General features: G+C 32.8%; 1 protein-coding gene across 1 annotated transcript; it reads right to left on the bottom strand.

Annotated features, from left to right (window-relative positions):
- Positions 1-365: 365 nt before the first annotated feature.
- Positions 366-13,325, bottom strand: LOC133177013 (UPF0764 protein C16orf89 homolog). Its single transcript, XM_061312092.1, has 7 exons — positions 13,097-13,325; positions 10,786-10,953; positions 8,647-8,797; positions 7,649-7,766; positions 7,239-7,398; positions 6,439-6,564; positions 366-647 (listed from the first exon to the last, which is right to left on the bottom strand). The coding sequence occupies exons 1-7, from the start codon at positions 13,293-13,295 to the stop codon at positions 490-492; spliced, it is 1,080 nt and encodes a 359-aa protein (XP_061168076.1). The 5' UTR covers positions 13,296-13,325; the 3' UTR covers positions 366-489.
- Positions 13,326-23,441: the final 10,116 nt, after the last annotated feature.

The raw sequence follows: 23,441 nt of genomic DNA, 5'->3' as shown, positions 1-23,441 counted from the left end.
TATGGGTACCCACAAATTCCACGAATATTGAGCCACCATAAAATCTAATAATTCCACAGTACTTATTTCCCTCGGCTGTGTCTCGGGAAATATATGCAGTCTTGGGGTACAATAAACTTGGTTTTGTCCTCATAGTCAGTAAATAGGTGTATACTATTTATGGGTATTAAAAGCTCTGTGTTTTGTTTCTAAATTAACTTCTTATGCTGAAAAGGTCCATTTTCTTTTATCATATTTTAATATTACATTTTCTGAGAATTTTTTTCTATATACATTGATGGTAATCTGTGTACCAACTGCTGCTAGAGTAAGACTTTACGATTTTGTTGAGTGTGGTATTGCACCGTCTCTGCATAAGGTTATAATATAAGTGTATCATAGTTTTTAATATCATCATGCAAAAATTATAAAATTTGAGCATCTGCAGTTAATTCGCAATTCATGGAGTTTTGAATGATGTTCAGTGGGGTTGACACCATTTAAGTTGTTTCACTGTGGCATGGTCTCCAAGAGTTGGATGTATTCTGAGATGTACCGAACATATTGACCTAACGCAGCCAGGGCAACTGTCGTTCTGTGACACAGGCAACCATGGTCCAGGGGGCGCTCCTCTCGCTTCCGACGATTATTTACTCCAGGACGAAGTTCTAGAAAGAGACGAAGAAAATGCTCAAAAATTGATATATCACATTATTATTTTAATTAGTCCCTTTTCAGTGAAAGCGATTTCCCCTCTGTCTGTCTCTCTGTCAGTCATTTTGTCCCACTTGATTTTCCAGCTTTTCTTCTACACGCTTGCAGATACTGAGCTATTTTTGGGTATGTTAGTCTAATAGAAATTTTGGGTATGTTAGTCTACCTTGATGAGTTAAAGATCAAGTTTGCATTTCGATCCTCTTCATATAAATAAATTGTAATATATATATAAAGGGAAAGCTTAGTGCTAGGTACCAAATCTAAGACAGTCACAGTTTCCTTAACTACCGTTTCGAAACACACTAATTACTCATCAGAGTGGGATTGTTTTCTCCGTCTAAGGAAATTAAAAATTTACATACGCATTTTCGTTTGAGTTCAGTTTGCTTTCATCTAATATTAGTTATAACTAAATATTCGTATCCAAAATCTAAATCCTAGCGGCTTGGCGAACTATAAGTTCAGTAGAACTAAATATCTATCACTTAGCTGCTACAACCTTGAACGCAGGCCAAGGCTGCGTTCAAGGTTGTAGCAGCTAGACTAGCCTCAAGGTTAAATATCTACATGTAGCTCTATTGAACGCATTGTATGAATTCACTATTCGTCCCTTCGCAGTTCCTATGCTATCATTAATTAGCTCTCTGTAGAGCTAAATAGCCGCTACGATCTTTCGTCCTCTAACGGTGAAACCGTGGTGGACTTTAAATAGCATCTACTTCTGTTTCTATCAGTCAGTTTGTTCCACTTAATTGGTTTCCCACCATTTTCCCATGTCTGATAATCAAGATATTCAAGTTTAATTTTTGGTATGTGAGTCTACCTTGAGGTTTGAATTTCGTTTCCCTTCAATGATTACTGACGGAATTATGGCCAATTGAATTTTAAGGATACTAGTATCGGACTATACATGTTGTATTATATACGGACTAGTATTGCTTATGGATAATATCAGAATGCTCGGAAACTTCCCTCACAAGACAAAAATAGTTTAACGAATTGTGAATAAAAAATTTATGGAAAATAAAATTACAAGCAGGTCATGCTGGAAATTAGCATTTATTGCCATCCTTTTCATTTAGAACTACCGATTTAACATAACTTTTATTTTTCTTAAGAAATACTCGATGCCTGTTGTAGTAGTTTACAATATTATTCGTTCTTTTTGAATTATTCAGATAACATGTACCTAATAAATAAGAGTTTAAAAATAAAACGACTGAAAGTACTTGTCTTGTTACACATTCAACTTTTCATCATGAAAAAATTCGCTACAATCGTATTTGATGGTTCGCATAATTATATGCTTTAACATGGGGAGGAAGCTTAACATATATATAAATAATACAAGAGACCAATGGGTCTTACCGATTACCTGAGCATAATACAACAAAATTGACCTATCTATTACATTATTTACTGTAATTAATTATAATGAGTAAATATCATAGGGGAATAAATTCTCTCAGTAGAGTTCCCTGCAATATCAACAGAGCCCTGTCCAGCATCAGAACACTTCAGCCAATGGTCAATAATTTCACAAATCTAGATTAAAAAAACCCACCCTGTTCATTAAAAACTAAGATTTTCAAAGATTTTTCGCATTTTCACTGAATAATCAATAGAGCCCCAACCTAAAACTCTGACCATGGGGCAATGAATTAGCTCAGTCTGGTTCTCTGTCCTTGATTCTAGTCGCTGCGCATGCCACTAAAAATTACAAGGTTTTTCAGGGCGCCCGTTAACCAATATCAGGAAACTAGTGTAGCCATGAATTCACCTATTTTGAAAGAGGATTCATTGTTTATCATAACCATGTACTATAAGTTTATCTGCTTAATACCCAGGAGCATAGAGGAAAATTTTGAATGAAATAATGCATTGTCACTATACTTTCTATACCCCCCACAAGACTAGAACCCCTAACCCTGCGGCCATGAATTTCACAATTTCAGAAGAGGCATCCTTGTTCAATATAACCATGCACTTACTTTGTTTGCTAAGAACCCAGGGGCAGAGAAGAAGATTTTCAACAAAAATGAATTTTCAATATACAATCAATAGAGCTGTTGACCCTAACAAGAGACCCTAATACACAAGAATCCCTAACCTATGGGCCATGAATTTCAAACTTTTGGAAAAGAAATCTTTGCTCATTATAATCATTTACTCACTTTGATTGCTTAATACACAGGAGCAAGATTTTCAAAGAATTTATGCATTCTCCCTAAATAATCAACAGAACCCCGCACTAACACGAGAACCCCTGACCAGGGGGCAATGAATTTCACAATTTCGAAAGAGTCGTCCTTGGAAATCATAATCGTGCACTTAATTTATCTGCTTAATATCCAGGAGCAGAGAAGAAAATTTTTAATTTTCAAGGTTTTCAAGATTGCATCAAATTTGATGGTTTTAGCCCCACTCTTCAGACCCAGAGGGGCGGGGATCATGAAATTCACAAGTTTTGTTCCCCTTTACCCAAAAATGTCATATGCTAAAATTGGCTGAAATTGGTTCAGCGGTTTTTAGAAAAGAAGCTGAAAATTTTCAAATATTAACACACGGCGGACGACTGACGACGCACGACAACGGACAAAAAAAGATTGCAACCTGAGTGACTCAGGTGACCTAATGACTCATGATTTCAATGGGACGCAATTTTTATATAAAAGGACTCCGACAGTAATGTCATTAGTCTTTCACAACAAAGATTAATATCACAAAATGGCAGTGACGTCGGTATCTTTAGATCATTTTGTGTTTAACTGTTTTGAAATGGTTCTTGTGAAATAAGAGCTTAATTCAAAAACTTACAAGATACCGTAGCATAATCATGTTTGTCTTATTCTAACAAATCGGGGTCTTCTAATGAAAGCAGTACCTCATAGCACAAAATCTATAAATGAGTGGAAAATTAAAAACATGAAACGAGAAATATGATATATTGACAACAATGTCTTCTTGGAAAATCATTTGTTGGTCTTTTTTTGCGATTAAGTACCGTAATGATTTCTAATATCAAACCACAGAGATCAAGTTGACAAAAACGTCCCTTGTCTTGTTCTCCATAGAATTTCCACAACTATAAGCGATGATCAGAAAGCACTTATGGACCTAAATACGCACATGAAAACACAGATTAAAAAACAAAAGCACCAAGCTCGATAAATCAAAGTCGAAAAATATGAAGACATGTTTACACCCTGTGCGTTAAGAACTGAACTGCACGAAATATGGTGAACGAAAATTTACACGTTTTGTTTTTCATATTAGATTTGTCATGAAATAACCCAATTATGAATATATTGTCGCGTTTTTAACCAATTCACTCATAAATTATTTATTGCAGAACGTGTCTGGGAAAAATTGTCACACAATATGAAGTGCAGATTTTTCATCTATTATGGCATTTTCCTCGCACATGTGAAAGAATTTAATTTTTTCTAACTTCTTGCATATTCTATCAGAATATATGTCAATTGACGCAAGTTCCTTTAAACTGAAATTATGTGGTAAAACATACAAGATAGCGGAGTTTTTTCTTTTGCCAAACACAAAATAAGAAGTCTCTTCAAAAAAAGTATACTGTTAGTCTTTTTTTTAATATAATAATATAAATGTAGCTATTGGAAATTGATTTTGAATAATATAATTCAATTGATTTTGTGAAAAGACGAAATTAAGATATTTTTATTTTGTGATTCTCTTTTCCCCTTGTATTTCGTTTTTTTTTTTTTTTTTTTTAAATCCATTGATTTTTAATGTTTTTGAGTAAAAAATTATTTTTCACTACACACATTTTTTATTAATATACTACCGCATCTCATATATATGTCCACACAAAGCGATGGTGATCTAGGAAAAATTCTTTCTTAGTTATTCGTTGATGCTATGGGAATAGATCAGACCCTCCAACTTGTTATCAAACAGCCCGATACATGTTACAGAAGTCGAAGCATCTTGACTATCAAGTAGCACTGACTTCTCCAGAAAGGGCACTGTAAGACATGATATGTCACTGCCAAGGAAGCAATACATTCCCAGGATGACCCTATATGAAGTAGCAAGGATTTTATACGATTTTCTTTATCAAATTCCAAGAGTTGAGGGTTCATAACTTGGGCATCGATGCTAATTCTTCCCCAGCTGGAATACCATTGTCAAGTATGATTAAGAGAAAAGGAACTATATAATGTATACAGTGGTCATTGTGGTCAACAAATCGGACCGGAGTATGTCCAGAATAAGGGCAAAATTTCAATTTGTCAATTGAGGTGAAAATGATCACATTGCATTGTTATGTCGTGCAATGATTTAGTTGTGACCGCAGCACCAACATTTCTACTTAAAACATTATTTTGCACATTAACTGCTATATAACCAAGGAGTAAGTTGTTTGCTATGTACCGGGTACTTTCACTGTTAGTTTATCCTTATAGAGAGAGAGAGAGAGAGAGAGAGAGAGAGAACAAAATCGTCTCGTTTATTTGTCGAAGTCTTAATTCAATATTTCGAACAACTATAAACTAGACGTTCCCTTTTACACATTATCTTAAATTCAATTGTATGTCCTCTCCAATTTTGCCTAAATCAAAAATGAAACATCTGATTTTGAAAACAGCCTTTTCAGATGTGAAATTGGAATAATAACAGATTGCGTGCAAAATTATTAATGTATTTTCCTCTAAACGTCAACATGTAGACTGTTATTACCGCTGATTGAAGATCCACGTTAAGCCCTGAAATCATAGAACTTATTTTCTTTGTAACTTCATTAAGAAGGGATTCTTTATAGAGCTAAATACGCATCAAATCCATTAAGGAATCGTTCAATTCTGAAATAGCACGTTAGAAATCTTAATGAAAATCGACATCTTTGACAATCATAGAGTTAGATTTTAAGGATTTTAAGGATTTTTTTTCTTCTATGGATGAACGAGCGATGTTCTTTATCAGGAAATACTTGTAGTACATCTATTTACGGACTTGAGCAGACTCATTGACAAAAAAGATTTATCTATCCAAGTCACCAAACTTAATTATCAATTTAAGTTACTATAAGCGCGTGCTACATGTAATTTGATGAGAAAGGGGGGGGGGGGGGTCAAAAGAATCGGAAAGTTTTTTGACAAATATTTTTTTAAGCTGGTCTACATGATACTGGGGGTATTTTAAAACATAGAAGTTTTAAAATTACATTTCTTTCCATGTACCGATTTACTTGAGGTTAAATACTTGTACATCATATATAACAATACACAAGAAATGAATTTCCTATTACATGTAGTATTTTGGAGAGAAATATGTTTATAATTCGATTTACATTTACTTGCTGGGGGATATTCATTTAAAAAAAAATTGTAGGATTGTTGATGAAACATATAATTCAAAGATTTTATTATTATTATTTTTTGCGTTGAAAACAGTAACGCAAAACAAACACTCTCAGGATATCCTTGCATATCCCGGGGTTTTATGGTTTCTATAATAAAAGTACAGGCATTTTTCCTAACTCAATGCATGCCTCATTAACTCTATTATTGGGCTAAACTGCAGTTTGATTGTATGATTTCATCTAAATCTATATTCTGTGTTTAGACACTCTAAATTTTTAAAACTTATTTACCGGTGGTTAATATTTCAGCCACATTACAATGAGGTCATACTATGTATATCCCTCCCTAAAAACTGTCTATTTTATTTATGTTGTGAAATAAAGGACATTTTAAGTCCACTTACTGACTTCGGACTCGAATACTAATTCTCCTTTATAACATCCGTACAATTCATCCTGCCAACTGAGGATTGGTGTTAACCAATCAGAGGTGAAGAATTCTCTGTATCCAAGGATACCACATAAGGCGGCTGGAAAACATCCAAATGATTTCTTTTCATGGTTTTCAAGATTTATAATATCATTAAAATTGTCATGAGCAATGGCAGAGAAAAAATATTGTCATTAGCAATCCCTTTTTTTTTTTTAATTTCATGCTTCATATTTCACATTGAATACCAAGCAATTATATAGCCATGCATTTTTTTAAGTGAATCGCGAATAATAAATAAATAAATATGTTAAAAAAAACATTAGATGGTGTAAAAGAAAACGAAGTATTAATAATTTCTAAATATACAGTCGAGAAGTAAAAATATGTTGTTGTTTGTTTTTTTTTTCAAATTGGACCTAAAATCGACAGAATACTCATAATTAGTTTGGTCACAGAACTGTTATTTTATTATGCAAATCTGTCCAAGGATTTATTGCCCATAAAATAGCTTTATCCTATGTACTATAAAAATCTCACTTCATCCTTTTTTTATTACATGCTCCCCTATCTCGGAAAAATAAAGAGTATTAGTTTTACCAATATCTGCAGCCTTAAAAGTACTGCCTTGTACAAAGTGCGCCTTACCTAACATGGACCAGTGATTTATAGAACGTTGGACATTCAATTACATGTAGTAGCAACTGTTGCAAAAGTGCGATAGCTTTTTTGTTGATGATGTTTAGAAACAATTTATCAAGTCTGCAATACTACCTTGCTCCATAAAAAGATCTTGTTTTCGTTGTGGAAACCCGTTTTTCGCAATGATAACTGCTTCATTCAACATGTTTTTACAGAATTCTTCCTGTAATTCGTTAATTGGTTTTTGGTGTTTGAGTAAATTTTTCAGCAACATTTGTGCGTAGCACCCAAACTGCAAATTTATAGATATTCATACTCAATAATATTCTTGGAGCTGATTCATTTAAAAGGTCATTAATTTTAAATCAAAGACATTACTTTCCCAATAAATGATCACGATTTTACATGTTAACCATATAAGGTAATCATTCTTCCAATTTGACTTTCTGTACTTTTGCACTTTTACACGTTTAACATATAATGTACATGCAATCATACGTCTTTTAGTTAACACATTAATTCCTTCCAGAGAAGGAAGTTACCTGTCTTCCTATTTCCAGGTAAAGGACCTGATGAGACAGTGAGTAAGAATTGTATCCTGGTGACGTCATAAAATCCCAGCATTCGTCAGATATTCTGCAGTGCTCTTTTGATTTCTTTCTAAAATGCAGAAAAAATGTGAAAAAAGTTATATTTAACACCTAAAAGCTTTTACAATCAAACAGGGAAACTATTTTGTGACACTTTAATAGATTTTGACGACAATTTAATTGGTAGATGGCTTCAATTATCGGAAGCAATCAGCGAATCCAGATTTTATGTTTTGTGGTTTTGGGTCGAATTGGCGACGAAAGCATTTTTAAAAGGATTACGGGTAAACCCTTATTCTTATCCCGAAACGTTTCTGGAATGCCCAAACAGGATAGCGTTGACACGTATTTTGTTATCTCGGATCCCTTGATTTCACTTTATGACCACGAAGGCTGATTTCATTAGCACAAAGAAGCAATACCATAAAAATTAATTGACTTAACGGAAACAGAAGCTTTGCTCATAAAATCACAACACCTCACCAGTCACAGAGTAAAGCAAGGTATTGCTTAAGTATCAGCCTAAAGTTGACAAGGTTTTTGTTAAAATCTTGAGAACGGTGAATCTTTGAAAACAACAAAAGCTGTTAATGCATTAATGTTTCTAAAAATATATGTTGACTGAAAAAGATTACAGAGGTGACTTTACAAGATTTCAAATGCAGTAGAAATAGGCTTTGGTCAAAGAATTACCACCAAACGCCATTAAAAACAGAAATGGCTAGGAAAAACTATAATATTAGTGTAAGTATCAACTGTAATCTTAACAATATATTTTTTGAAAGCTTAAAACTTTTCAAAAGTAAATGACAAAATTTGAGTCTATTGAAATTATCTTTTTTAATTTACCTTTCCGAATGTAACATTTCAAGTGGCTGTTCTGAAACAGCAGATGGACCATCCTAGAAAAATTAAATTCCACACATAATGCCAATTTTGCTTAAACTAACCCTGTTCCAAAGAACTCTGCTAAACAATCATCTGATTTTTGTTCCCTTAGGGATTCTCCTTCTCGATATTGCCAAACTTTAACATCGGGATCAAAATCCCGACTTGGATAGTCCATTTCCCAGAATCCTCCTTGTATAACTGGACCTATCTCTAAAAAGGAATCAGAACAATATCAGCAAGAAAACTTGATGTTGCCATCAATTGAAATTTGAAAGCATAATAAATAAAACTGGTTTTTCTTATTTAGCTATAAATGTAAATGTGTTAAGGCACGGATCAATGTCATCGATGCTCGTCGGATTTTCGGGTACGTTCGGAAGCGTCTGTAGTTGAATATCAAAATATCACTGTTCCACTTTTCCGCGGGGAAAAAATTGCATTCCCGCGACAAAAAAGGAAAACATAATGCTTTTTCGTCGATTTTTTTTTTAAAGTTCCTGTTATGTTAGAAAGATAGAACCTTTTATACCATCGTTACCACAGGGAGAGAAAGAAGAATTTAAACCAGAAAAGGTCTTAACTTTTAGGAGACAATCCGCACAAATGTGACAATTAACGCCATTAAACGTCAATTATATAAATAATTTTCTGTTTAAACAATTCTGAAACTGTTAATTAGAGAAGCAAAATAACAAATGAAAAATCGAAACAAAACATCACACTGAGATGTAATTAGAAATTTGGCAAAGTTAAGGAATTCTACATTTCAAAATTTTGACGGCATATTTTTCTGAAGAGGAATGGTATAATTTGCCATAGATATTGCGTACAAGTAAGTCCTTCAAATATAGGGCCTCGTTTTAAATTCTTCTATTGAAGGAGAATACGAATTAATTGTTGGAATTGATTTTTGTAGCAATCTCACAAAATAGATAATGCATGTATAGATACAATATAGGGAGTTGGCAAGATTCTAGATTGGCCCCCTTGACCACTTACTTTCCTCACATTCGCCTTGGGAAATCTTTCTCTTTAGAAACCATCTATTATCTTTCTGATTCATTCAACGATATATGTTGAAACTATAAAATAGCGATTTTCTGAACTATGAAATGGCACCAAATACCATAAGATTTCATCTGTTTTACTCTTTAGATTCAGTCTGTTAATTTTTTGGTTGCTTTTTTGGCCGATTGATGTGGTTGAAGTTCATAACAAAACTTACTGTACTTCAATATTTTCTTGTAATATAGGTACAGAAATTCCCTATTCAAATGTTAGAGTATTAGTTATTTTTAGGTCGTTATTCTAAATAAAAGTATCCTTATAAAAGGCCATGGGCCACGGCACTCATCTTTTTTAAATGTATTTAAAGACATAATAACGTAAGGTGAATTTATAATGGATAAAAAGAAGCCATAATATTATTGCCAAAAGTTTAACCGGCCGCCACTATTTCTGTTTGTTTATCTACAGCACAATATGACATTTGTACATGTATGACATTTGTACTTGGCGATTCTTCAGTTCACATGCATCTGTACTTTTTTTTTTTAATCTTTTATACCATTACATCCCAACTTCAGATCTCTAGCATGGTATTGCATTGATTAAAACAATTTTTCATTAGGCTATATGGAAAGCAGGCAAACTGCCGTTATAAACTCTCTCAATAGTACAAATGGTACCATATGATGCAGGGGCCAGTTTAAGATTCATATACTAGTGTTCTTCAGTCTTCGTTACATGGAAATATTCTGCACCATTCCATTAAGTTTTAACTTACCTGTAGTAATTAGTAAAACAAGTTGGTAGAGATTTACTGTATATAAGAATCAATGTTCCCCATTATGTCTGTGATTGTGTACATATCTGAAGAGGCTTTAACATGTATGTTTTGTCATTTAGGCTTTCGAGAATTTTTTAAAATTATATTCATTTTATCTTTAATCGTTGACTTGAAATAAAATGAACAAGTGTTCCTCTACTTTGATGTTTTAATTATGTTGATAGACTGATAAGTTTTGAGAAATCGATAATGAAAAAATACAGAATTAAACTTTGATCAGAACGCTCACTACTCGGGTATGTTTAAAAGTACATATGTTCTGAAGAATGTCTTTACTTTGAGAAGTCTCGTTGTATCAAAGTTATGCATATTATATGAAGTAGCGAAATGATATCATATATAGACATACCGTTATAATATTGTGGAGTAAAGGCCGCTATATAGGGCAGCGCTTCTTCACTAACGAGCCCAGCAACCTTCTGCAACCTCTCTATTCTTGCAATCGTTGGGTTCCAAATTTTGTTCGCATCATTTTCGGGTCGGGAATTTAGTTTTTTGAGCAGAACTTTAAATTGTCCTATTTGAAATACAAAAAGAATACAATAATTTTGTTTCATTGCTTACTTTAGCCTACAGTTTTATAAGTCAATTTATAGATAAACATTTTTCGTTTTCACAAGGTTTTTCAATTTTGAATTGAATGGGATGCCTATAAAACCTTATCTTTAGGATTTGAAAACGTTATATATATTATGATTTTTATATGCATGCATCTGAAGCTAAAAGCATTCTGCACGCCTTGTTCACCTATCTCCTTGGTATTTTCAGAGACAATTAATAGATTATGTCTCTGGTATTTTGTATAGCTCCATAAAATATTTTGTCATTGTATCATATTTTTAATATTAGTTTTCAAAGAGCAAGGGCCAGTAGGGCCTTTTTTGGCCGTGTGAGTTTATGAAAAACCGAAACTGCTCAGTTTTGTTTGACAATGCAGTAGGCCTATTTATCCCATGTTTACCCCTTTATCCCGTGGATATGACTCATTGGATAAATTTTTCATAATCCACAGTTGTGACGTCACAATGGTTTTTGAGTTAGCGCGATGAAGTAAAATAAAGTGGAGTCCTATATAAAACAGTGTAAAACATTGGTTGTGAAGTATTAAACATGGGATAAAAAGAATCTCCCATGATTTGTAGTTGGATATGACTTTTGTCCAACTCGTTGTGTGTTTTTATCCCCTCGCCAAGGCTCGGGGATAAAAAACACACAACTCGTTGGATAAAAATCATATCCAACTACAAATCATGGGAGATCCTATATTTATCACTTATCACTATTTATCACCTTGGTGACCGAGTATCTATTGAACATGACGTAATTTTCTCCATAGTCAATACATTATGACGTCATGAAATGCGTCACTTTTTACCATATCCTGTAAATTCCTTAAAAAAAATGGCCAAAAGTTGGAGAATTTTTTCAATATTTCATATAGAGCACAACCTCTGATCCAAAATATGCAATTACATAATGAAAGGTCTGTTTCTTAAGATCATAAAACATGTTTCAATTTTTGGATCGAGGGCTGTGCTCATATTTTAATTCTTTGCTGAATATAGTCAAATATGCCTGTTTTCTGCAAAATTCAAGAACGTAGCATTTTCACAAAGCCTGTTTTCCAATACCTGAATTCTCCAAAAGAAATTTTCATAGGAAATGAGAGCGCTAAGTCTCTTTATTTTGATATATGAAATGGGACAGAAGGCCATAGTCAATTAATTGATACAAGAACAGGGCCATTTTATGCAGAAAGTGAACCTAGCTATTTGCCACGTGCTGTTAATTCTTGCAAAAGCGTTATCGTCATTGGTTGGATATTTCTACCAAAACTACCAAAAATTAAACACTTAATCATATTGGAATGATGTTCAGTAGACGATATTCATAGTTGAACCATTGTGATAGGTATCATCTACAATTTTTAGGCATATTTTCCATTCGTCCTTTGAAATCGCATTTAGCTCTATTAGTATAATTATTATTTTGTCACAGATTAGTTTCTTTTGAGAGTACCGTACAGTAACACGCCATCAAAAATTTACCTGCACACAAATGACTGGTTTACCCTATGATATACAATGTAAATGTCGACAAACAGATTTTTTTTAGAAGAAACAGGAAAATAATATTTATTGTTAATCACTTTCTAAAACAAAGAAAATTCGGAATATTCTTGAGGTAAATTACAGTATTAGAGCATTTTCTATTTTTTTTTTAAATATATTTTTTGAGATCATCGATTCTATTGTCTGTGATCACGGCTCCACCTTAACAAATTCATTAATCTAATGCAAATATTGGATTAAATGGGTTCTTTTAAGTAAGTGAGGTTCGTTTTCAGCAATTTGGTAAAAACTAACCTAAAGCATTTTGAATGACTTACACAAGATCTAACGGATTTCCAATCGACATTTTAAAATACATGTAGATTTATATCGTCTTAACTAGCATTCGTACTGAATGTGATATTTTACTACTATAGAAAATACAGGTAGACTTACATCATTTAGACCGAAGTTTCCAATATGAATATAATTATCTATTTATGTAACAAATATAAACACTTATAAATTAATGTATGTCTTAATAAATTAACAAACATGTCTGGAAAAATATCATATCTGCAAAACAGATCAAAACAAAGATAAACTTACCTTCAACCATTCTTGTTCCAATAACAGCATCTAGATTGAGATTAGGATGCTCCTGGTGAAAATAATTGAGTGCAAACTCTATAGCATCTAGCGTTTTAGTAAGAAGCACCAAGGAATCGTTAGAATTGGAAGCGTGTGCAGCTAAAGACAGTACTGATACCAGTAAAATCCCTGTCAAATAGGAAATCAAATATTTCATCTTATAACTTTTTATCCCCTCTCGAAACTGTTAGTTCTTTGGCCTCTGTTGAAAATCACCGTCATTTTGATTTTAATAACCACAAGAATAGCGTAGGATTTCAAGCGCGCTAAATCATTGGTTGGCTTATTAGCTATGATGCACGCGTTAAATACTAGTTATCTTTACGCACATATACAGGGTTAAGCATATTGTTTCTTCTACTGAATAATTTAGAGCGATTGCGATGATTGCAATGATAGTTGCTTTTTTAAATTATCGGTATTATATCGTTCCTATGCAAAACCAAATAATTTAAGATGGAACTTTAAAAAGACCATTGTGAATTGACATTTATTTAAAAAAAATTATTGAAATTCAAGTAATATAAGTTTGTTTCACAACATGTTACACTATTCATGAATAAGTTCTCTCTCAATCTACGAATTGCCACGTTTAAAAAAAAAAACAAGAAGAAGGAAACATCGTTGGTTCTGATGGAACACGATCCGTAACAATTCTGGCTCAACAAACAGAGAAAAAAAAAAGTTATAGTGGAACACATGAATCATTAAGTATGTGCTTTGGCAAAGCGTTTTATATACTAGGGGATAATGCAATGCAAAACTGGAGGAAATGATAATCAAAATTATTTGCACACACAAATTTCAATACTTATTTCAACCGGATCGACGTTTAATTGCAATTCAAATACCCCCTGTAGTTTAAACTTTGATGACGAAGTTTCTATGATAAATGGAATCGCTGACTATACGTCTAAAACATTTTCATACCAAAATCCTGTAAAATACCATACATGTATTTAATGTTTCTGTTTATTATTTGATATCTTGAATAGTGTCTTTGAAACTTAGCTAAAAATAAATTCGATTTCAAGTTCAAAGGAAAGGCCAAGGTTAAAAATGTCGATGTAGTTGTATAGCTCTCACCAATATATATCAGCATATAAAGTTAAAACATCTTGAATAGTTTCTATGACACTGAGCTTAACACAAATTTGAAAAAAGGGAGGTCAAGGTCAAAGGAAAGGCCAGGGTCAAAAAATGTTGATGCGGTTGAACAGCTCCCATCAATATGGATAACACATAAGGTTTGATAAAAAATATCTTAAGTTTCTTTGAAATTGAGATAATCATTTAAGAAAAGTGAGATTAAAGGAAAAATCAAGGTCAAAATTTGATGCAGTTGAATAGCTCTCATAAAATAATATGCATCAGCGTGTGAAGTTTTATAAAAGTATCTTGAAGAGTTTCATTGAAACTTAGCTGAACACAAATATTAAAAAAAGTGAAGTCAAGGTCAGGCAAAAAGTCAATGTCCAAAAATGTAGATAAATGTTGATAAAGTTGAATGGTTCTCACCAGCATGTATCAGCATACATTGTTTGATAAAAATATAGTACATGATTTCCTTGAAACTGAGCTAAACACTAATTTAAGGAAAGGTCAAAGTCAAAGTAAAGGTCAAGGTCAGAGAATGTTGATTAAGTTGAATAGTTTTCACTAGTCTGTATCAGCATACGAAGTTAGATAAAAATATCTTGAATATTTTTTTTGAAACTGAGCTAAACGCCAAGTGTGACGGACATGACAAACGCTAGTTTCCCCGGCCATATTAATATTTTATTCATTCATAAAAAGAGAGTAAGAAACTCTATAAAATAAAAAATAATAAAAAAAAAAAATAACTACAAATTTTGTTATTGCAAGCAGAGCATAAGTATGTCAACCCGAACTGCCCTTAACGGTGCAATATAGGAGCTGAAAACAGATTTTGCATAATGATAAATTATCAGAAATTATCATTGTATCGACCATAGAACTTACGAAATGATGACTTTAAACGACACTGCTGATATTCTTGTTTCATCAACTTGTTTGTCAATAATTTACCTTGTTTTAGAAATTGTACATACGTAGAGCATGCTCTTGCGTATCGAATCAACTGAGAGATATAAACCCTGTATTTGAAAACAAATTTTCATACCAAAATCCTGTAAAATACCATACATGTATTTAATGTTTCTGTTTATTATTTGATATCTTGAATAGTGTCTTTGAAACTTAGCTAATGATTTTAAAACATCCCTATATGTTATATTAAGCAGAAAACAATGTATAGCGTATAAATATCTTAACTTCCGACGATAGTGTAATGAAATGCAGTACCAATTATGCTCACTGATTGTAAGATCTACGTTAAGAATAAAAGAATTACTAATACTTCAAAATACAAAACATCTCAAACTAAAATATAGAATCTGATCCAATATTCATAGAATACTATGGTAAATACAGTCACGAAACCGGAAGTGACGATCCGGGTAAAGTATGATGGCTACCAAAAGTATACCCTCTTTTTCCCGGTCCTTCTAAACAGAGAACCAAAGAGAATTCTAGAGAACCCTAGAGAAATCAAAGTTATTTTGGTGAATTCAAATAAATATTATGCATAATTGGGTTGCTTTTTACTTTAAAAATCATATTCTATCTATATAGTCAATAATAAAGTTATTTTATGAATGTTTTCCGCCGAAAATAGTTGAAAAACGTAAACAGGATTGATGGCGAAATATTTTTTATGTCATCCCGATCCCGATTGAATTTCAAAAGCGTTTATTGAAATAATAATTTTATCACATAAGTTTACAATTCTTTTTCACATTCTTTTTTATCTAATATTATTTCTGAAGTTATGTATAACTCTTAGTCATTCGCTTTAATGTAAAACATATGAAAAAAATAATTTCTTATTACTTATATCATGAAAGGTATGATAAAAGTCTTCAGAGATTAGTAATCTGTTAAAATTATGCATAAAACGTGTCAAAATGTTTTTGTTTCAAATTTGATTTTGTTTTAGTTTTATATATTGGTTATCTTATACATAAAAATTTCAGTTACAGACCATAAATAATTCAAAATCATTAAGGTTCTCTAGGGTTCTCTATTTAGTAGTACCCTCTTTTTCCTGATATTATTAATCCTACGATCTTACATGAAGCAGCGACAGGTGAAATATGATGATAAAAGCTAACACTACAGTCGCATCTAGAAAAACTGACATATTATTTTCAAAACAAGAGGCCCAAGAGCCTTAACGGTCACCTGAGTATAATACAAGAATTTAGAGGATCCATAGAGTATAAAATGAACTGAAAGGTGAAGCTTTGTTGCCCAAAAGCAAGAGAAATAGGGTGATCAGGATCAACAAAATTATTAGTCTAGTATTCATTAACAGTTCATAAATTAGGTTCTAATCTGTTCCCCATTTATCACTCTCACTAGACAGTATATAAACTAACAATCAGTGCTTCTGTACTCTTTTAATTCCTTGTTGAAATCTCTTACATTGGCCTCTCTTGGTCTTTGATGAACATTTAATAAGACAAGTTATTTTTGTCTCATTTTTATTTATCTATTACTTACAAGTCTACCTGATCATTAAAACTATGAAAGTGCTTTTTGTATTATACAATAAAAATTCTTGCATAATTCTCTTATTCTATCAACCTTTCAAGTACATTATTTACAGTAATTAATTATCACAAGTAAATGGCAAAGGGGAATAACTCCCCTCAGTAGAATACAAATTAATAGAGCCCTGGCCTGGACCAGAACACTTGACCAAATGGTCCTATGTTCAAAAATCTGGTAAAAAATACCCTTCCTTATTAAAACTTTTACTCTTTTTGCCTCTGATATGCCCAGGTGCAGAGAAGATTTTTAAAGCATTAATGCATTTTCACTATATAATAAATAGAGCCCCACCCTAACATCAGAACCTCTGATCCAGGGGTCATGAAATTCACAATTTTGGAAGAGGCATCCTTGCTTATCATAACCATGTATTTGTTTAAATAATACCCAGGAGAAGAGAAGAAGATTTTCAAAGAAATAATGCACTTTCACTATATGATCTATATAGCCCCGCCCTAGCACCAGAACCCCTGACCCTGGGGCTATGAATTTCACAATTTTGGTAGAGTCACCCTTGCTTATCATAACTATGTATTTAATTTGTTTCAATAATACCCAGGAGTAGAGAAGAAGATTTTCAAAGAAATAATGTACTTTCACTATATGATCTATATAGCCCCACCCTAGCACCAGAACCCCTGACCCTGGGGCTATGAATTTCACAATTTTGGTAGAGTCACCCTTGCTTATCATAACTATGTATTTATTTTGTTTAAATAATACCCAGGAGTAGAGAAGAAGATTTTCAAAGAAATAATGTACTTTCATTATATGATCTATATAGCCCCGCCCTAGCACCAGAACCCCTAACCCCGGGGCTATGAATTTCACAATTTTGGTAGAGTCACCCTTGCTTATCATAACTATGTATTCAATTTGTTTTAATAATACCCAGGAGTAGAGAAGAAGATTTTCAAAGAAATAATGCACTTTCACTATACGATCTATATAGCCCCGCCCTAGCACCAGAACCCCTGATCCTGGGGCTATGAATTTCACAATTTTGGTAGAGTCACACTTGCTTATCATAACTATGTATTCAATTTGTTTTAATAATACCCAGGAGTAGAGAAGAAGATTTTCAAAGAAATAATGCACTTTCATTATATGATCTATATAGCCCCACCCTAGCACCAGAACCCCTGACCCTGGGGCTATGAATTTCACAATTTTGGAAGAGTCACCCTTGCTTATCATAACTATGTATTTAATTTGTTTCAATAATACCAGGAGTAGAGAAGAAGATTTTCAAAGAAATAATGCACTTTCACTATATGATCTATATAGCCCCGCCCTAGCACCAGAACCCCTGACCCTGGGGCCATGAATTTCACAATTTTGGTAGACAATGCTTATTACAATCATGCCAACAGTTTGACTGCTTGATGTCCAGGAGCAAAGAAGAAGATTTTTAAAGATTGCATTAATTTTGATGGTTTTGGCCCCACCCCTCAGGCCCCAGGGGGGCCGGGTCACGAATTTCACAATTTTTGTTCCCCTTCACCCATAGATGCTATATGCCAAAATTGGTTGAAATTGGTTTGCTGGTTCCAGAGAAGAAGCTGAAATTGTTCAAAAGTTTACGGACGACGCACGACGACGGACGAAAAGAGATAGCAATAGGTCACCTGAGTGACTCAGGTGACCTAAAAATCGTAAAGGAACAACTTCTTTTCGCAGGCACATGTAGATTTATCAAGAATAAGAACCGGGCGACTACATAATACTACATTTAAAATGAAGTGATATATTACAATATATCGTTGAAAAAAAAACAATTCTTGTCCAGAAACTAGCAACAATTATAGATCGTTTATTTTCGTAGTGCCTCAGTATACGATCATTTACCCAGTGGACGTTGGCCGGGTCAGTTCTGAGCTTAAGAATATCAAAACTCAAAGTCTATTATTCCAGTGATTTTCTAGACAAGCAATGCCCATAGCAAATGACCAGGATATCCTTATCGTGTCATTCTTTGAGTTCGGTGAATTTTAAATAATCAGTTTCTAAATATTCTTGCAGCTTCGCTTTTTGAACATCTGAAACTATCTGCTGTTTTCAGAGAAAATTTTAAGAAGATGAACTAAGAGTTGTGAATATTTTTCAACATGATCTGGAACGATCGTAACCTGACATTTGTGGCTTAAATGTACACAGCTTTCAAGTTACTAGAACGCCTTGTTCTAATCTTGGGTAAAACTGCAACATTTTTTCAACCCTTATGTTGATGTTACTCAAAAAATGTGCTTAATTATGTATTTTATTAGTTATTAATGCAAAATCAATGCTTTTCAAGTGTGAAACAGGAAGTATGTCATATAATTCTGAACATCAATGAAAATTTTTATGCAGAATAGTAGAACACAGGTGGGTTGACAAAGCCCCAAGTCTTCGTTTCTTGGGGAAAAAAATGAAATCCACATATAATACTTCAAACTATGGTTTTCTCTCTCTTTCGTTTTTTCTCTCTCCTCATCTTCTCTGACTGCGGTAATTCGGTTGAATGTTTGTGAAATCGATGATTGCAGATTTAAGCATCTGAAATTTAAAAAAAAAATTGTCTTTCATTATAACTATAACCAAGAGAGTATATATAGCCAGGTTGGAGAAGAATCATGTTAAATATGTCCTGAGAAAAATAAATGTTTCGTGTTTGAAAAGAAAAGAATATCACTTCAGCATGGGCAATGGCATACATTATATTCGTAGAATTTAACAATGCGACACGTGCGTGTTGTCATCCATTGTGGTCACATTTTTCTTGCAGTAATAGAACTGGTGTGTCCTTTGGCACTGTTTCTTCTACGTTAAACTTTTGCATATTGGTATGGAGTAATCAGCTTATTTATTGAATCTTTCCAGAAGAAGATCAACTCCATTCATGACACGTTTGATCAGATGACGCCAAGAAACTACTTGACAGGGAACCCAGATTTCTGGAGATAAACGGATTAATTCAATAAAGTTCGACAAAAGTCTTATTAAACTCCAACTTCATCCATTTCTATGGTCATCCAAGAAACTTTCCTTGAACTGAGATTTGAAACATAATGTTAACACCAGTCTATGCTTAATTGAACGTGAAAAATAAGAAAAACAAGTTTCCAAAATTGAAACAAAAATTAATTAAAAAATACTTTTAATTTTGTTGTCCTTTGGAAACCCTACTTTAAGGATAGTCGCTGAAATCTTAACGTGAAGAAAATTATTGAAATGAATTTCCTCTCTTTATTCGAAAAAAAGCCTTGAAAGTTGCCGATACAGAATGCTTGATATATCTAGCTAGTACATATATTCAAAAATCTCTAACACTGACATTAACAGTCATAGTTTTTGTTTTAAAATGCCTCCTCTTAATTTGTACAGACATTTGCTCTAGAGAATTGCATTTTGAGGAAATGGTTCGATATTTTAAGAATCGTTTAATCGCGAGTCAATGCAAAAATTGATATTATAAATATGATCTAATTCATGGCAAATTTAATTTTTATTGATTAAGTAGAAAGAGAATTTTTAATGCGAATAAAATATATATACATGTAGATTCATAAGCCAGTTTCATGGCTTGTGGGTGTTTGATATTTTTTCATTAATATTTCACCACACTCTCAAAAAAAAAAGTTTGGATTACCAATATACATTCATGATATTCTCCATTTTGATCCGAAGGCAGAGAAGTTATAAAGGGTAGAACATTTTTATATTCACCGGAAATTATCATTCTTTAGTCGACTAAAGAGTCTTTCAAGAACTTCGCTGCACTGTTTGAAGCCTGCACAACTTCAGTTCATCAGCTTCAGTTCATCAGATTTCTTACAAAGCAAAATGACATATCATTGATTTTAGTTAGCTCTCACAGACTAACGTATACACTACAGGTCATCACCCATTAGCAGTAAGACTTACAACCCCCCACCCCCACCCCCCTCCCCCCATTATCTTCGTTTATGGGAATGAAAAAACTTTATGCTTATACGTTATCACGGTTGCTGAAACACTTTTCTATATCCCCATTAATGTGAAATAAGCTTGCTTCATTTTTTAATAAAGAGTCATATAGATGCCAGTATAAGTACATATACTTATAAGTTATAAAATTAGAACACTAGTATATTATTACTATTGGTTACCAAAATAGGCTTATTGTCCCCGCTTTCGCAAAAGCGAGGGGGCATTAATTCTCATTCGTCTGTCAGTCTGTAACAAAACTTTAATCTTGATCATAACTTTTGTATCAGAACTTTTGAGAGAGAAGAGTTAGGGTTTCATATTTCACAAGTACATTACCTGTGAATATAATTTTCCAAATATGCTACGATTGTTGACCCCATGACCTTGATCTTGAAGATTGACCTAATTTTCAAAAAAATTAGCATTACTTTTATCGTGGTCATAACTTTTGATTGAGAAGATACAGGATTTTCATATATCACATGTACATGTACTTACCTATGACGTGATCTTTCCAAATGTACTTTGATTTTTGATCACGTAACCTTGACTTTGAAGTTAGACCTAATTTTCAAAAAGTTAAACATTGTTTATAACTAGGTGGAGCATTCATATTTGACATGTGAATCACATGTGACAAGTCCTTTCTGATCATGCTGTGATATTTGACCCCATGACCTTCACTTTGAATTTTGACCTATTTTTCTAAAATTTTAACATTGGTGATAACTTTTGAATGAGAGAAGATAGGACATTCATATTTTACAAGTACATTACCTGTGACAAGAAGTTTTCGAATTGTTATGATATTTGACCACGTGACCTTGAACTTCAAGTTTGACCTAATTTTCATAAAAATTATCATTATTATTATGAAGGAGAAGATAGGGCATTCATATTTGACATGTGCATTACCTATGTCAAGATTTTCCAAATGTGCTGTGATTTTTAAAACCCCTGACCTTGAAGTTTAACTTAATTTTCAATAAAAAAAATACATTGCTGATAACTTTTGATTGAAAGAAGATTGGACATTTATATTTGACATTTGCATTGCCTGGTTCAAGACCTTTTGGGATAAACTCTTGGGTTTTTTTTTTGTTTTTGTTTTTGTTTTTTGTTTTTGTTTTTTTTTTTTTTTTTGACTCCGTGACTTTGACTTTAAAGTTTAACCTACAATTCTTTCAGTTTTTTTAATTTTATATTTTTTAAATATTTTTTTTAATTATTAATAATTTTTGGATGAGAGAAGATAGGGCTTTCATATTTTACACAACATTACCTATGACAACATCTTTCAGAAATGGCCTTCATCTAAACTTCATGACCTTCACCTAGAAATTTGAAGGGCACACAAACAAGACAGTTGCAATATGCCATAAATAATCGATCCCAACCACCAAGACAGCAAAACCGGGGGACCATAATTCTTTGAATTTGCTTGTTAGCATAAATTTGAACTAAGTCTGCTTGTGAGGTTTTCCATTTAAAATGTTCAGGTTTGTTTCTTGGAGTGTTTTTCTTCACATGTTGGAGCTAAATTGTTACACTTCTTAAAGTTCAAGATCGACTAGTTTCGTATTTCGTAAAGAAGCATAACTGTGTACATCATAAAAAAAAACAACTATAAATTGTTTCCACTCCCCGGGCTCGGGTGATTTACCATGGGAAATAAAATGTTAAATGCATTGGTGTCGTTTTAAAAGTCTGAAGCTGAAAAGGAATTTAATTGATGAGGTATCTGTCCATGGTAAAAGGTTTGTTTTCGTTCAAATATGCATCCTTTTTTTAAAAAATTCTTATTGAAGTACTGGAGAACTCTTAGTAAAATGAGATCGAAATGTGATGGAGAAAAGATAGTTTTTCTTAGATTTTTGTATCGAAGCTTCGAGAGAATGAAATTTACTTCATTCATCAAAGAAAATAAAACTAAATATACAAATAAAAGCAATCAGAAGATAGGAGGGCATTGGATTTACTTACGATAGCGTCTAATTAAGCGATTGATCCTCCTATATCATTACTTTTGTCGTATCAAAGAAAATAGCTTATCCGGTGCTTTGCATGACGACACACATTGAGCGAAAGAGCACGCATTAAAACAGTCATTAGCCAATAGAAACAATTACAACGTTCAAATAAAACGTCTTTTATCTTAATGACATAAACGAGAACTTTATAAAACTTCAACGGAAGAGCGTGCTGCAACGTTAGGTATAGCCCACTAAAAAGGACACCCCAAATCTTTTATGAAAGAGGAATGGTTCCATCAACAAAACAATAACTCTGCGTCTCCATTTTGTATTATGTGGATGGCTAAAAGTTTTGAGGACGTGACAAATATTGAAGTACACAGATCCCTTTTCATTGAAAGGGTAGGCAAAATGGTTTTGTCGAAATTCATAAATTTAGTTGGAATCTGTGTTCTAGAGGCGTCGGTCTTTTTTTTTTTCTTTCTTTCTTTTTCCTTTTTTTTTTTTTTTTTTTTGATAATTAATCAACATCACGATAGAAATTTAAATCAGAACATAAGATATACAGAAGTTTTCATTTCTTGAAACCTTGCACATATTTTATGCCTATTAACATACATATTTATAGCCACTCCCAACTTCTATAGACTTTGTGTCAAGCTCAAAAACACCTTAGAATTTGTTCAAATGTTAGAAAGCTTTTTTTAAAAAAATGAATAGATCATGTTCTACAGTGCAGTGTG

Source organism: Saccostrea echinata, unplaced genomic scaffold, assembly GCF_033153115.1.
Source record: "Saccostrea echinata isolate AGI-Se365-2 ecotype Australia unplaced genomic scaffold, CSIRO_AGI_Sech_v1 ptg000086l, whole genome shotgun sequence".
Taxonomy (NCBI): domain Eukaryota; kingdom Metazoa; phylum Mollusca; class Bivalvia; order Ostreida; family Ostreidae; genus Saccostrea; species Saccostrea echinata.
The sequence above is the reverse complement of the archived record's forward strand: the minus strand, read 5'-3'. Positions and strand labels throughout refer to the sequence as shown.

Excerpts from the sequence above, each read along its gene's own strand:
- LOC133177013 (XM_061312092.1), bottom strand. The coding sequence starts at position 13,295 with ATGAAATATTTGATTTCCTATTTGACAGGGATTTTACTGGTATCAGTA. Across the intron at positions 10,954-13,096 it reads TGGAACAAGAATGGTTGAAG|GACAATTTAAAGTTCTGCTC; the intron begins GTAAGTTTATCT and ends TATTTCAAATAG. Across the intron at positions 8,798-10,785 it reads TACTCCACAATATTATAACG|AGATAGGTCCAGTTATACAA; the intron begins GTATGTCTATAT and ends ATTCCTTTTTAG.